Below are 14,910 nucleotides of genomic sequence, written 5' to 3'. Positions count from 1 at the left end.
CTTAATAACGCAGCAAACCACTCCATTTTGAGTAAGCGAGCATTATATAATCGTGTTGTGGATAGACATGGCATGTTCCTGTTTTCACCTTAAATTCTACTTTCAAAGTTTGAACTGCATTCAATTTGATCACGCACGCTATCACGACGACGGCATTTTATGTGTGAGGGGGGTGGGGGGTGGGGGTGGTGCTGCTTGAATGCGAGTTCAAGAAGAGCGACTCTCTGTATGGGAGATATGAAAGCAAGACGTCCAAGACGCTTGGAAATGCTATTTTCGAAGTTCTGTACAAAAAAAAATAAACAAATAATGAAATAATCATTCGAGTTTTTATTTAAGCATTACAAAGAGGGCAGGGTGTTAAACTCCTTCAGCCCAGCCAGATTCCACCATTCCTGCGATGGAACGTAGAAGAGATGTCAATTTTGATTCTAGGGTCACGGCAAATATAGCAAATCATGAAAAAGAAACGTATTGTTGGCTCCAAATTATAGAACTAATCAGTCAGATTTGAACGACTTACGGCCGGTAGTGCGTGGACAAATTTCAGTTCATTAGAAATCTGTGGAAAATTGCAAAATATGTTTTTTCCTTAACGTTTGAAAGTGGCGTCAGGATGTTTATTCTTCGCGAGGGGAGAGAGAAAAAGAGGAGGGACTTTCCTCCTACCGGCGAGAAATCTCGTAGGCGAAAGGACATCGTCAGATTCGTACCTCATCAAATGCAACAAATTCAATTCACGCGGCCAAATAATGTAATGAAGGGAATATTTATGTAATGCATTATAAATGTTCTTGCTTCTTTTATCTTTGATGGTCGCTCTTATAAGAAAGTGTCTCTTGACATCGCATTATTATCCATGAAGGGTTCATGCAAGCTCCAGCTCGTATGCATGGCGGTCCACAAACACTGGTATGGCCATTTGATATAACCTGTCAATCCAAAACAACCGAAATATTTCTCTGTGTATTTACTAAACAAAAGGTTCTAAAACGTACTTCCATTTCGTATATTGAAAACACTATTCTCAAACACACATTTAACACATCCTTTTACGGAGAATGAGGAATGTCGCTCTTGGCTTTTTTTCTCGAGAATAGTTTTATCGACTTCCCGATAGCAAGATTAACAAGATAAAAACCGGATGTCGGAGGTTTAGAATGAATGACCTCTCATTTCTCTGTCATCCAATACTCAATTTGTTCTATTTCTCCCTCAATGGAATGATTGACAAGTTAACATGATGTCTGTCTCTTCCGTGCCAGCCTTTGTTGGCCCTGAGAACGATTTGCTAAGTCATTGCATTCTGCATCAAACAAAGCAGTTCTGCAGGTTCTTGATGTAGCACAGTCACCTAAAGACTGTTGGACATCCTAAAAGGTATGATTTTTAAAGTGTCAGATTGAAATTACTTCACGCCTCGCCGAGTGGGGCACTCGACCGCTTGTGAAATGATTTGATTTATTTTTCCAATCTGCGCAACTGCAAGCAAAGCGATTTTCTGAAAAAGTTCTCTAAACTCGAGGAATCACATCTTTCTTTCCGTGCATCTGACTCAAAACACGTTTCAATACCATGTTTGCGTGCATCCTGAATCTTGCCCTGTATTACAACATTTCGTCTTAGTATCGTGAGTTCCAGTGGTAACACAACGTAAGATGGGGGAGGGGTGAAAACTTGGATCTCTTATGCTGAAAATTTTGATTCAGCAATTTCTCCCTCGATCAAATTATACTCTCTTTGATTCATAGAGAGAGAGAGAGAGAGAGAGTTCAAGACTGATTGTTCAATAGAAAAGATAATGCCATGGAACTCCGAACACCATCCTCCAACTGGTACAAGGAAGAATATGGCATTATGCAATACTGAAATTAAAACTTCACTAATCGTCCCGAAAATTGAAATAAGAAAAAATTCACTCGGTTTAGTGTAATATAGGCAGCTACTGTTAAAACTAACACGCTTTTGTATTTCCGCTTGCCTGTCAGTCTATCTTCATATCCAACTGCGCGCAGTTTTCAATGCTGCTGAGAGCGTGTGTATCAATAAATATTCTCGTTTAAATTAGATTTGTTTAATAGCATGGTATAGAGCTATGAGAAGTTTCGACTATGTGTGATAAATTATTTGCGTGCTGTTTTGAGTTTGTAATAATAATAAAAAATGGAGCTATAAGCACCCCTAGGCTGAAGAAACTTATATAGTTTCGTGAGGGACACTATTTTTGTCCACCCGAAATATTGAAGCGGGGTTTTGAAAAGAGTTAAATATTGTCGTAGCTTTTTGATCTGAAATGCAAATGGCATTCTTGTTCTAGGAGGTGCTTCTCGTGATTTGCGATTATTTCACTGCTTTCCATCAGTTTTGAACACAAGGAGGTGACGTCTTTAGCAGACTTCGATCGGCGAGCCTTACCACTCCGCGAGAATGGGTGGGACACTGGTTCTGGCTTTACTTGCATTAATTACGAGTAAGTTTTCTTCCCGTTATAGTATTATTTGCTGTTATTTCCAGATGTTTGCGTGATTGTTTGTATGTAAGTCGGTTCACTAGCAGGGTAGAGTGTATTTAAAGGACGGTTGATAATCGCAAAAAAAAAAAAAAAAAGCCAACGGACGCTTTCAGACGAGTTTCATTTCTTCAGTTTGATCATAATAACATATGGAGACGATAAATATCAGACTCCGACGACAATATGTTTTTATCAACATCGTCACTTTAAACTTGTCCCCAGTGAATCGAGTCTTTCCGCGTTTAGTTTCTGCCTTGCTTTTCTTGTCAGTGACCTCCTAACCTCTGATATTTGTTTACGTGATGTTAGAACAAATGCGAGTAAAATCGGATTGCAAACATGCTCTGGGGCGCTTGGTACGAATTTTCCCAAATTCAGGAACCGGATAATTCTTTGATAGACAGTCCTTCTTAAATTTCTATAGCTTACAGTTGACATCCCTGTCACCGAATGCACCGTTCTCCGGAACGAAAAAGTACGATCTTTGACGAATTTTAGGTTTCCGCCCTCTGAGGAGCTTTCTCTGCCGCGCACTTCTCTTTTTTCAGTTTCCCGATCATGGAGTTTCCTTTATTTTTCATTCTCTGACTTCTCTCTATTGATCTCCTATTTGACGGAAAACAATAGAAATAAAATATCGAAAAATAGTGTCACTTTCTAATACAGTTGAAGTTAATTTCTTAAGAAACTTTGGTGCTGCTTTGGGGATTGAAAACAATAAATATGGTCTTACCAAATGAGTTAGCCACCATGAGAAAGATTTGCGAACGCTCTAAAAGTCATCTTGCAAATCTTTCTCAAGCGGTGCTTATATAAGCTTTATTTACTTTATAACCTTCTAATGTTGGTTTGAAGAAGCAGGCTGGTGAACATCGACTTCTTGAGTCCTGAGATTTTTGGTTATGACTGTTTTAATTTACTGTTATATTTGTAACCTCTTTAGTTTGCATTCTAAACTTTTTTGACGTCACGTTTGCTGATCGGTTTGCTGACGTTTGCGCCCTGCGTTCGTAGAGTGTTTATTTGAAAGTCTGTAATTTTGCTAGTTTAAGCTAATCTAATAAAATATAGCATTCAAGAAGCATTTGCAGTTTTGTGTGTTAATTATAAGATTTTCATTTCGCTTGAAAACGCAAGTTTTGCGAGTTGACCTTGGTTTGATCCCAAGTCCATTCGGAGCGGATTTGCGTGACAAACTAGCGGGGTGAGGATGGACTATTATTTGAGAATTTAAGAGTCCTTGAAGTGCACATATCTAGCAAACAAATATCTCTATACTGTCTGTAACCTCTATATTTCGAATTTAGTTTCATTTTCTTGTTACTTAAGCCCGGTTTACACTACAGAAATTTTTTGGCACGGCTCGGGTGAAATTGGCACGGGTCCCAAAAAAAAAGGTTCGGCTCGGATAAAATTTGCAGTGTAAACAACCTGTCAGTACCAAATTTCATCCGTGCCGAACCAAAATTCTTACCCGGGCTGGGACCTTCGGCGAGGTAGTCCGAGCACGGGTAAAATCGGTACGGGTGCTGAAAAAATAGGCACGGTTCGGATAGAACAAGTAGTGTAAACACTTTAAAGGGCCAAATTTGAACCTTAATTCATGAAGGCTAGAGGTTTTTTTGCGTATATTTCAAGATGGCTGCTCATTCTCCACAAAAATCACGCGGACGTTCTTGATTATAATTGAACTGCGCATGTCTACAAGAGAACTTACCCGGGCCCAAAAAGTTTGGCACGGTATTTTTGATACGGTAAAAATGGTGTAGTGTAAACAAAGTTTGCCGAGCTATTTTTAGGCACCCGTGCCAATTTCACACGAGCCGTGCCGAAAATTTTCTGTAGTGTAAACCGGGCTTTAGTCACTGAATGCCATTGACAAGTAGAAATCAGCATTTTTTGTTTACTGTCGAGGGTGGGGCTGGAAAGTCAAAATGTTATCGATGGCCACCATGGTCATCAGATGAAGAGTTAGCGAACTGTGTTACATGGTGAGAACGTTTAAAGTGGATTCTATAGTAGTCATCAAGTTTGAGTCACGCCTTTCTGTGCTGAATGCGAATGCACAATGATCAGTGTTTTTTTGTGAGTTGTAAGGTTAATTGTTAATTCCACATTTAAGGTTAAGCTTAACTTTATGGTCCACATGTTTATATGTTTGTCAAAAGTGAACTTTTTCCTATAATATTTTGAACAAGGAATATTACAAACCTCGACAAAGTACATCTCTGCCAATTAGTGTCGCGATCTTTTAGCTTTTCAAACCGTGACAGTGTCCAAACGTTGCTATTAAAGAAAATTCCATGTTGTGGAAAAGAAAGATCCTGGTCTTTTAGAAAATAATTTTGAACTTTCAGCCTCGAGTGAGAATCAAACTTTCTAGAACTATTATTGCATAATGTACGAGGGACCAACACTGAATGTTTAAAGGATGTTGTTTGAATGTGATAACTTTGTAGTTGCAGGTAGGTAGCCTGGGTAATCTGGAACGTGTCTACATAAATAATGCTGACTAAGTACTAAACAAAACGTAGTCAAGTGATCTTTCACGCGAAAACATGATATCTTCACACATGAAGATAACATGTTCTTTTCACATGTGAAAAGATCACTGTTGCTATGGTTACATATGAAAATTGCACCATTGGATGCCTTTTGTGAAATGATTCAGTGTTTCATTGGTGTTTATGTAATAAATAGAATATTTACATGGCGGCTTGGAGGTACAAAATTTCTCTTCTCGTGTTGAAAAATATTTCACTCGTTCTCTGCGCTCACTCACCAGTCAGGCAAACAGATTAAAAAGCACTTGTATGATTGCATTTTAGAGCAAAGCATACAAACAAAGAAATCAACTTTTTATGTCAAAAAGAGTGCAGATAATTGTTATTTAATTCCAGTTGATGATAAAAATTCGATTTTCTTTCCTGAACAAAGTAAAAAGCGATTAAACCACTTTTTAAAAATAACAAACTGTTTAGCTATAGTACCCAAGGAAAGAATTTGTGGAGTAACTTCTTGCACCAAGTATGAGCTATTACTGGTATTCTGTTTCGACGTTGTCGTTCTCTTTCGCTCTTCTTTCATTTCTGTTGTAGTCATAGGTCCTCCAGGCATGATGTGACCTTATCAGAGCTTCTAAAGATATGCCAAAAATTGCAATACAGAGGAAAAAGTAGCTCTAAGCAAATTAAAAATAAACACTCAGCTTTAATTAAGTTTACATCCCTCCGATGCTTGACTTGAATAACTGCATAGCTGCCAGTGTGGACCACAGATATCATGATATGTCAAACTGGATTGAAACCAGTGAAAAACGCAGAAAGAAAACATTTTTCAAACCATTTTAACCTGAACACAAAAAGCGTTGACTGAGTATGAACTGTAGTTGACGTAGTATGGCCGTGTAGCCGCGTCGAGCCACAGAAAGCGCTCAAAAAATGAAGCCTCGCTTATGTTTATGTGAGTTAACCTGGGTTGAGCCTGCATTCCAATCGAAAACCAGTACCTGGTCCAACCTCGTTCCCAGGGTCCTCTCTCTTCCTTCCTCGAGGAAGGAAGAGAGAGGACCCTGGGAACAATTTCTTAGCGTTTTGCACTGGATAGTTTTTGATTTATTTTTTTTATTGCGTGACAGTGAAAACGATCTATTGTATGGTACGTACTTATGTACCGACGGTGGTGACGTCATGGCTATAAAACCAAAATTTCTCGCACCGATGGGTTACCATATTTCTGAACTATGGTGCTCCATGCATGCACGCCAAAGCTCTGCTAAGATTTTAAATCCTGTGTAACAACAACTCTTAAATATCCACTTGTAACATGGTAATGACGATCTTCCTTGCTTTGTGAATTCCCTTTTACAACAACAACATGCTTTCCTGTCTGTGTGGGGACTGGAGTGGTCCTATTATAAAGCCATAGCAATGTCACACCTGTTTGAAGAATGGCTGGAAAATAAGATTGCAAATCAACCACATGGGTACTTTACATATAAATTTTACAGGAGGTGGCAGAATTGAGTTAAGAACCACATGCAGACCACAAGTCCAGCTAGTGAGGCTGAGCATCCTCATGTAAACCCAATTAATTTTGTTCCTAGCACTGGACATCACTGGACCTCTGGCATCAGAGGTTGTCAGGTCACTAATGTCTTTTTAGAGGGTATTCCTGTTTTCCTCCCCCATCAAAAAGCAAACTTCGAAATTACAACTTGCTCTCGATCAACCAAATTAATTAGTATCAGCTGAGTTGAGGGTTGGTAAAATGTGTCATTTTTAATGGTGTTACAGCTGTAGGTTATCGTGTAACAGTAGAGAGGATAACTTTATTTGATTTGTTCATTTTTAGGCGTCCTTTCTCAAAACTGTGACTTTGAGAAAAGCCTCTGTAATTACAGCCAGGACACTTCGGACAACTTTGACTGGAGATGGAGTAGTAATGGGGGATCTTCCATAGCTGGGGGTGGGCCCTCATCAGATCATACTCCAAAGGATAATAAAAGTGAGATAAAGTGACTTGAGGTGGCTCAAACCAGTTGCAACACTTTCAAGAGACCTTGATATTAGAAGGATTGACACTACTGAACAAGATACAGTCATTTTTGTGACATCACAAGTTACCATGACAACAGAAAAGCCTATATTTTGGCTGAAAAACGAACTCAGTGAGCCCAATTTTTTATTGCACAACAGTAATCAGCAAGTCAAGATGAAACTCTCTGCTAAGCTTAAAAAAATTCTGTGGAGCGGATTGAGAGCTACCTTAACTTTTCAATTATTTAAGGTGGCTCTGAATCTGCTCAACAGATTTTTTTTAAACTTTACAGAAAGTTTTATTTTGGCATGCTGATTAAATATCAGAAATAAAAAATGGGGGTCACCAACTTTGTTTTTGAAATATTGAGCACCTAAAGCCAAAATATGGGGTATTTTTGCAGGGCTCTCCTGTTGCCATGGTAACTTTCTGTGTTCAGCAATAATTAGTGTTTGATATGGTTCCATAACATTGCTGTCAAGTGATAAAGTGTTGTAGTGTCAAGCCTTCCAATAAGAACGTTCTTTCAAGTGTTGAAACTGGTTTGAGCCATCTTAAAATGCTGTTCTTTATGGTTTTTAAATACTGGAGGAGACGTTCTAATTTTGTAATCAAATTTGCATAAGGTTCTTCCAGGTCTTCTTGGAAAGGAAAAGAAAGGAAAGGAACTTTATTTAAGTGCCTAGTCGTTCTAGCGCTGGAGCACTAATTGTTGGTGGACACTGTAAACTGAAATTGACAATTAACGCAAATTTAGTCAAATGTTTTTGAGGAGATGGGAAGCCAAAGTACCTGGTAAACCCTGTTGGTGCAGAGTAGAGAACAAACAAACTCAACTGATGTACAGTGTATGACACCGAATCTGGGAATTGAACCCGGGCCACATTGGTGGGAGGTGAATGCTCTCACCGCTGCGCCATCCCTGCACCCCTTGGATTTGAACTACATACATATAAACTCTAGGCCCTGTCTTAGAACTCTTCTTCGTAAAATTCTGTGGAAGGCTGCAGAACCTGTAAACTATCCCAAAAGTCACTCAAGCACTGTGTTTAATTTAATTGCATGGTCAAGATTGTAAAAGACACTTTGTAATGGGCACTCCGTCTGTTGTGCAGCCCTTATCATCTGGCTGAAGATTCATAAATAATTAACTAAACCTGACCAGTTCTTTAAAGTGCCTATGAAATAAAACATAACTAAGGCTCATGTGAGATATGATGTTCTCATTTTTGGAATATTCATCATTCCTGAAATGTTTTTGTGTAAAAACTGATGACGTCATCAGTGGTATTAAAGGAAAATAAATCACGAAATATAGAATATCCTCATGCAGAAATATTAAAGCAGTTCTCTTCAAACTTGGCACAAACAGGGCTTGAAATTGTGATCAATACAGTCGCAAGCCCCGACAAATAATTTACCTCAGTCAATGCATAAAATGACACCCATTGTACAGTTGCCATGGCAACAATCTTGCTTCCAGATCAAGTTTGTGCAGAACTGGTATTCCCACTTTTTGTCTTCACCACTTATTATCCACACTCGATGAGTTGATTAGGATCTCGACCTATGGCAACAATTGGGCTTTGAAAGTGTTTCGAGCAGGACTGTCTGTCTCGTCAACCAACCAACCAAAAGGGACTGGAGCCAAAAGTGTTGCCACAGTTACATCATACTCTACATTGTCTTGCACCTTTGTTAAGGGTTATTACTCATGCCAAATTTTATAAGTATCACTGTTACATTTTCAGAGATATTCTTGATTTTGTGAGCCCTCTTCCAGTGGAATTAGTGATGACATCATCAATTTGCTAATTTGCATAACACAAAAACTCAACTATTTCTGAAAAGAAAGAGGATACTTCAAAACAACAAAGGCCATTCTTCATTATTTTGAAAAGCCTTTCAAAAAGGCATTAATTATTTTTTACTTTATGGGCACTTAAAGGATTTTCAAAATCCTGAAAGGTTTTGTTGGTTCTCTGTTCACCCAAGGAGTGCTTCATGCTTCTCCATGGTTAAACACTGATTGAGTCAGTTGTACTAGTTGTTGGAATGAAGTTGTTGAGCTAATTAAATGTTGACACTGAAACTTACCTGTCTTTGATTCAATTATGTCATAGTCATTGAATGGTTGATATTTTTTTTACATCTTTCAGCTTATACAATTGGCGGTAATTCCAATGGTGCACCTTGTGTGTTTCCATTCACTTATCGGTCTAAGAGCTACAATGAATGTACAGGTTTTAATCATAACGTGCTTTGGTGCTCAATAACTAGCATTTATAGCGGTCAATGGGGAAACTGTGTGCCAAACAGTAAGTGGATCTGTACACTTTTTTTGTACTAGTTACCTTTAGCTTTTAAATGTGTTACAAGACTTTGTATACCTTATAGGTATTGAATATATAGCCAACAGAATGATGAAATAATAATAACATATTAAAAGAGCAGTACAATGTAGGTTGCTTTTGGTGAACACAGTTGTCACTGTCCACGGCAATCTCACTGCATGCTCCTTTGCTAATACGATTGGACCTGTGAACTTGACGGATCGACAAGCATAGGCAGCCATTTTTACGTGTTACTGGTCACATTGGCATACATGGAGAGGTGGATGTATATATGTACGGATGGTTGCTAATGACGTCATAGCAAAGACCAAAATTTCTTGCATCGATGGGTTACCATGTTTTCATAACTATGGTCCTCCGCATGCGTGCCAGAGCATGCCATGTGATAGGGTAGATTATGTGATTAGAAAGGCCAATTCTGCGTAAATAATGCAAATTATGCAATTTTTTTCTGTTCAATTTTTAAGCTTATTTTATAAGGTTTTAGGATAAGAAAAACACTTTTTTGCTGCCCTAAAGACATTTCGAACACAAAGGAACAGTAATTATGCATCTTGATCGACATTAGTTGGGATAAATAAAAAAAATGACTCGGGCTTCTGCACGCTGTACGATACTTCCAACGTGAATAGAGAAGGCAATTGTGTCACCATTTTTGTGAGGTGTAAATATCAGCCATTCAGATTGGCTAATCTGAACAAAGGACGCGTTTGTGTTACACCAATAGCTGCGCAGGGATTCCTAAGAAACTTGTTGATTTATGTTTTATTTTATGAATGTTATGTGTTTGTTTGTGATTTTTCATGAATTGTGCGATCGGATACAATTTGAGGTCGATTGTGCGAAATCGCACCATCACGTAATATCAGATTTAAGGCCTGTAAGAGGGTTCAGTTACAGTATATGGCATAACAGCATTATAAATACAGTATGTAGGATAGTGGTGCCTGCAATATGTTAGATCAGGGGTGCCAAAACTGCTTAATTAAATAAACATAAAAATTAGTATTTTTTTTAAATGTTGGTATTGTGCTCAAATAATAATTTGGACAATTTTGTGGTAATTAATACAAAAAAGAGAGGTGATCTCTGAAGTACATGTTCAGTAATTAGCATCATTGTTTAAATTAAACTTTCTTCTTTACAGGTGTGTATTCCTTTGGCTGTTATCAAATTACAAGCAACACTTTTAAAACAACCCTTTCAACAAATCTGAGGGGAAAGAATATTATACAACAGTGTGCAAACTTGGCCAAAGGCTACCAGGGATTTGGTGTGAGGAAACTTCAGGCACCTCCTTATGAGCTCTTTGGTTGCTATTCTGCAAACAATGCAGAGCAGAGCTACAACACATATGGAAAAGCACAGATCTGTGGCACAGAACGTTTAGGCCTTCCTAACTCCAACGCAACTGCTGTCTTCCTCTTTTCAGGTGATCTGTTGATTTTTACCATTTTTGAGCTTGAGTACGTATGTACATGTAACTAGTACAAGACATCATGGGTTTGAGTTTTCAATCTCAAGCTCATAATAGAATCTCCAGTCATGAATACAATGCAAATGAATACATGTATATAGATCTTCAAATTTCTTAACAAATCTCTTGAGTTTATATCCCTAAATATTAATTAATTCTCCAGAAAATGCCAGTTATCATGTCAGCTTAAGTTAACTCCTCCCCCAGGGACTTCACCACTTACATGTAGAATGAGAAACATCACTTTTAGACCATCAGATTGCATGCAGTTATCAAAATTCTATTGTTAATTATATAGTAAACAATATTTAAAATAAAGTTTACATGCACTGGTGATAGTTTTTTCAGAATTGATAAAAAATGAGGAAAGGAGAGTACCATAAAAACTTGTCTATAAGCCGCAACCTTTTTGGTCATATTTTGAGCCATGAATCAGGGGTGCATCTTATCTATGGGACAACTCTTTTGGAGGTCATAAATAGCATGGTTTGGGATCTGAAATTTTAAACTTGCACCCGAAATGATTCAAAATGAAGCATTTTTTCAATGTCGTACCTGTGGTTGTTAATTATTGCTTTTATGAAATGCGATGGCTCCTAAAGGAGCTGTTTTTCTTTGTCGGGGTCTAATCATGAATCTTGCCCTACAATGGTTCATTCAAGTGATTGATTTTCACTTTACGCGAGAAAATGAATTCCAACTCGCATGGAATCTCCATGCCTCAACAAATTTGCTTGCAATGTTGTCTCTGGTCGGTAACTGTCACTGAGATCTTCCCACCACACACAAGAAAATGCCAAGCGACTTGGTAGAACTTACAAGGCAAGACAGTACTTGACAAGTGCTTTCCTTTGATAGATATTGCTTGGTTGCTAAGTTCTATTGCATCTTATCTCTGTCTCGTTTGATGATACACAATTTCTAGTCTTGGGTATTCTGTGCACAGGGAGAGCTTTAGCAGGTTTTCATTTTTCTTTTGTCTGCTTTTTCAGCGCTATCTTGAATTACGTCATGCGTTTATGTGCATCTTGGCTTGATATGTCATACGCGCAAAATAATGACAATCGGATACATCTTGACTTTTTGTATGGAGTCAATTTTTGGCAAGGGACATTTTTTAGTAATAATAATTTCTCAGACAATGTTAACAAATCCTGGACTTTCATAAATTTAGTTTTTTGGAGGTCAACATTGTCACCTCGACTCCAAACGTTTGTTTTTTGGCCACATTCCGCAAGCCTCAAATATTTTCAGGATAATAATAGTACTTTTCCTGGGCATGCTTTACACAAATGCATCATCTTCATGGCATCTTGGCTCGTCTGGTGATTCCAACCTCAGAATTTCTCTGTTTATTACTCTCATCTATAGGTTTATGTCTGCTCAAGTGATGAATGGTCTGGATTGGGCATCTATAAGGTTTAAAATACAAGTCACATTCCACAGGTCATTACAGGTCATTGTTTTACCTATACTGAAGCAGCCAAAAACCTTCAAATTGGCTAACCTTAGGCCTAAACATCGTCTTTAGGCTTACAAGGCCTAATGAGGCCTAAGCTAGTTTAGCATTAGTAAAGATGTTGTTAACGAGTGACCTGTGAAAAGTGACCTGTACGTTAAACCTTATATCTACATGCAAATCCTACTTTTTCTGAAATTATGATCCCACAAAATTTCTGACCCTCTTACAAAATTTAATTATTGTAACAAAAAATCAGGTGTATATTATATGATCCCAACAAACCTTGCAGCTGCAGCAGAAGTGTTCCAGAGACCCTGGAAACGAGGCTGTGCAAACTTTGGGAAATTTCAGGCATTTGAGTTGACTTTTCTTTAAACGAAGTTCTGCACATGGTTGATGAAATTCTCAAAAGTGAAGTAATCAACGTTGAGTTTGTTTTCATTAATGTCATTAACCTTAGCAGTAAGTCTTACCTGTTCTTGCTGGTAGTCATTTACATTAGAACTTATTGGTGGATTGACTTACATGTAAGTGTGACAGTAAGGAACTGTGGGAAAACCAGCTGTAATTTTGCACAAACTATCCGAATTCGCTCTAGGATAATAGTAGGTGATTCTCTAGAATTTCTCAGAGATCTGTTTACAATGTCACCGCAGTAAAAAAAGGAAACGTTACTCAATTAGCATGATTTCTTTCTCGGTTTTAACAGTATTGTAATTTTGATTCACATTTGATGCTTTGACAAGAGTGTTGTTTTGTCATTTAAATTTGCAAACAATCATGTAGCTGTCGGACTTTGATCAAAATTTATGCCAATCTTATTGCTTCAGTGATTCTGGCGAGACGAGATTTTTGTCTCGCGAGAAAAACAAGATGACAATGGTAACTTTCTTTTTATTTTGGGTTCATAAAAGTTACTTTAAATCTGAAACAAACTTAAAGAAATGTAATATTCTCTCATCTTTGTATTCAACATTCTTCTGTCTATAGGACGGTATGCGTATGTTGGTACTAAACCTACAAATCCTCAAGTAGCTCGTCTTGTGAGCCCAGTGATTTCTGCATCTCCTGGCAGTATCAAGTGCCTGACATTTTGGTACAACATGTATGGTCCTAGCATAGGCTCACTGAATGTCTATGCAAATACCACCTCTCTTGGGTCGCCAATATGGTCAAGAAACGGCACACAAGGAAATCAGTGGAATCTAGCCAGTGACATAGAGATCCAAATTAACCAATCGTATTCGGTAAGTTTCAGGGAATAACGAAAATGATGATGTATGTAAACAATAATAAATGCGGTTAAATGTAATTTAACAGAAGTTAACAACAAAGAGTGGTGCAGATTGGCAGCACAATAATATCTTCTAAGAGCAGTAGCGGTCAGCAGTGCTTGGCCTAGGCACATGCTCACATAGTTCTTCAGTCACATGGCTCCACTGGTTGGAGATCTTGCAGGATTTTCCGGCTTCCAGTTGAAGCCCTTGGACATCCCAGGCACCCAACGTCCATTTCGCGATATAGTTGTTAATAATTATTATTGGTATATACCCACCAAGCAAGTGAATAGTGCTGATTGGCTAACTCGGAGGTGATTATCCAAGTACTATTCACCTCTGAGTATAGCCAGCATGCCAGATTTGAAATTTCTGACATGCACATTTTACAATAGTAAAGTAGTTTTTGGTTTGCCTTTTATTCAACTTGAGTGGTATATACTTAAACAATATCGTTATTCACCTGAGAATTGGTGAAAGAGGTGGATATTTCCCTCCACTGAATAGTTGTTATATAACTAATATGACCTCAAAGAATACAAGGTTAAATTCTCAAACTTATTCAGACTGGCAAATGCTCCACTTATTTGGAAGACTGCTAATTGCAATCAAATCAGGACATAATTATACAAAAGATGGACCCCAGGTTGATGGACCAGCCCTGTGGACCTGGTCCATAGACCCCTTTATAAATCGTGGTCTGTGAAAACGCCGTGACAGGAATATAGTGCTGTTGTTCGCTCTTAGTTATGGGCAACTGATTTGAGCAATTACAGGGAAGGGTTACATTTTTACAAATGTTGGCGGTGTAGCAATTATATTTCAACAGATTTAACTGCATGATTAGAGTGTGATGTGAAGTGCAGCCTAGTTTTGTACCCCATATGAACCATGTGAGTGTTAGCCCTACTAATGGAAATGGGCCCACACAAAGACAGAGGAAAACTCTGGCCAGGGTGGGAATTGAAGCCACGACCTTCGGGTTTAGATCACCGCTGCTCTACTGACAGGGCTATAAGGTCAGACAGGAGTAGGCCGTGGGTAACTGAAGATGTAAAAGTAAAAGTCTAGCACTTCACATTACACTCTAATCAGTAAAGTCTGATTTGAGCAATGTGTTTTATATACACCTTTACCATCTACTTGGTGGCTCCAAGGGATTCATCCATAACCTGTACTTCAAATAATTTAATAATATACATTTATTTCATCGAGTCCTTCACCAGAACAAACGAGCCTGACAATTTGACCTGCTCATCATAGCTTAGGTGGTAGAGTATTGCACTGGT

The 14,910-nt window shown here is 38.2% G+C and overlaps 1 protein-coding gene across 1 annotated transcript in view; it reads left to right on the top strand.

Moving 5' to 3' along the window:
* The first annotated feature begins 1,251 nt into the window (after window positions 1–1,251).
* The window catches only part of LOC138000759 (MAM and LDL-receptor class A domain-containing protein 2-like), a 219,297-nt gene continuing 205,638 nt past the window's right edge, over window positions 1,252–14,910 (top strand). Inside the window, exons 1-6 of the mRNA XM_068847403.1 lie at window positions 1,252–1,380; window positions 2,318–2,470; window positions 6,866–7,018; window positions 9,211–9,369; window positions 10,553–10,837; window positions 13,335–13,591. Of these exons, the coding sequence (XP_068703504.1) occupies window positions 2,428–2,470; window positions 6,866–7,018; window positions 9,211–9,369; window positions 10,553–10,837; window positions 13,335–13,591 (897 nt within the window). The 5' untranslated portion in view covers window positions 1,252–1,380; window positions 2,318–2,427. The remainder of the gene's footprint in view (window positions 1,381–2,317; window positions 2,471–6,865; window positions 7,019–9,210; window positions 9,370–10,552; window positions 10,838–13,334; window positions 13,592–14,910) is intronic.

Source organism: Montipora foliosa, chromosome 1, assembly GCF_036669935.1.
Source record: "Montipora foliosa isolate CH-2021 chromosome 1, ASM3666993v2, whole genome shotgun sequence".
Taxonomy (NCBI): domain Eukaryota; kingdom Metazoa; phylum Cnidaria; class Anthozoa; order Scleractinia; family Acroporidae; genus Montipora; species Montipora foliosa.
The sequence above is the reverse complement of the archived record's forward strand: the minus strand, read 5'-3'. Positions and strand labels throughout refer to the sequence as shown.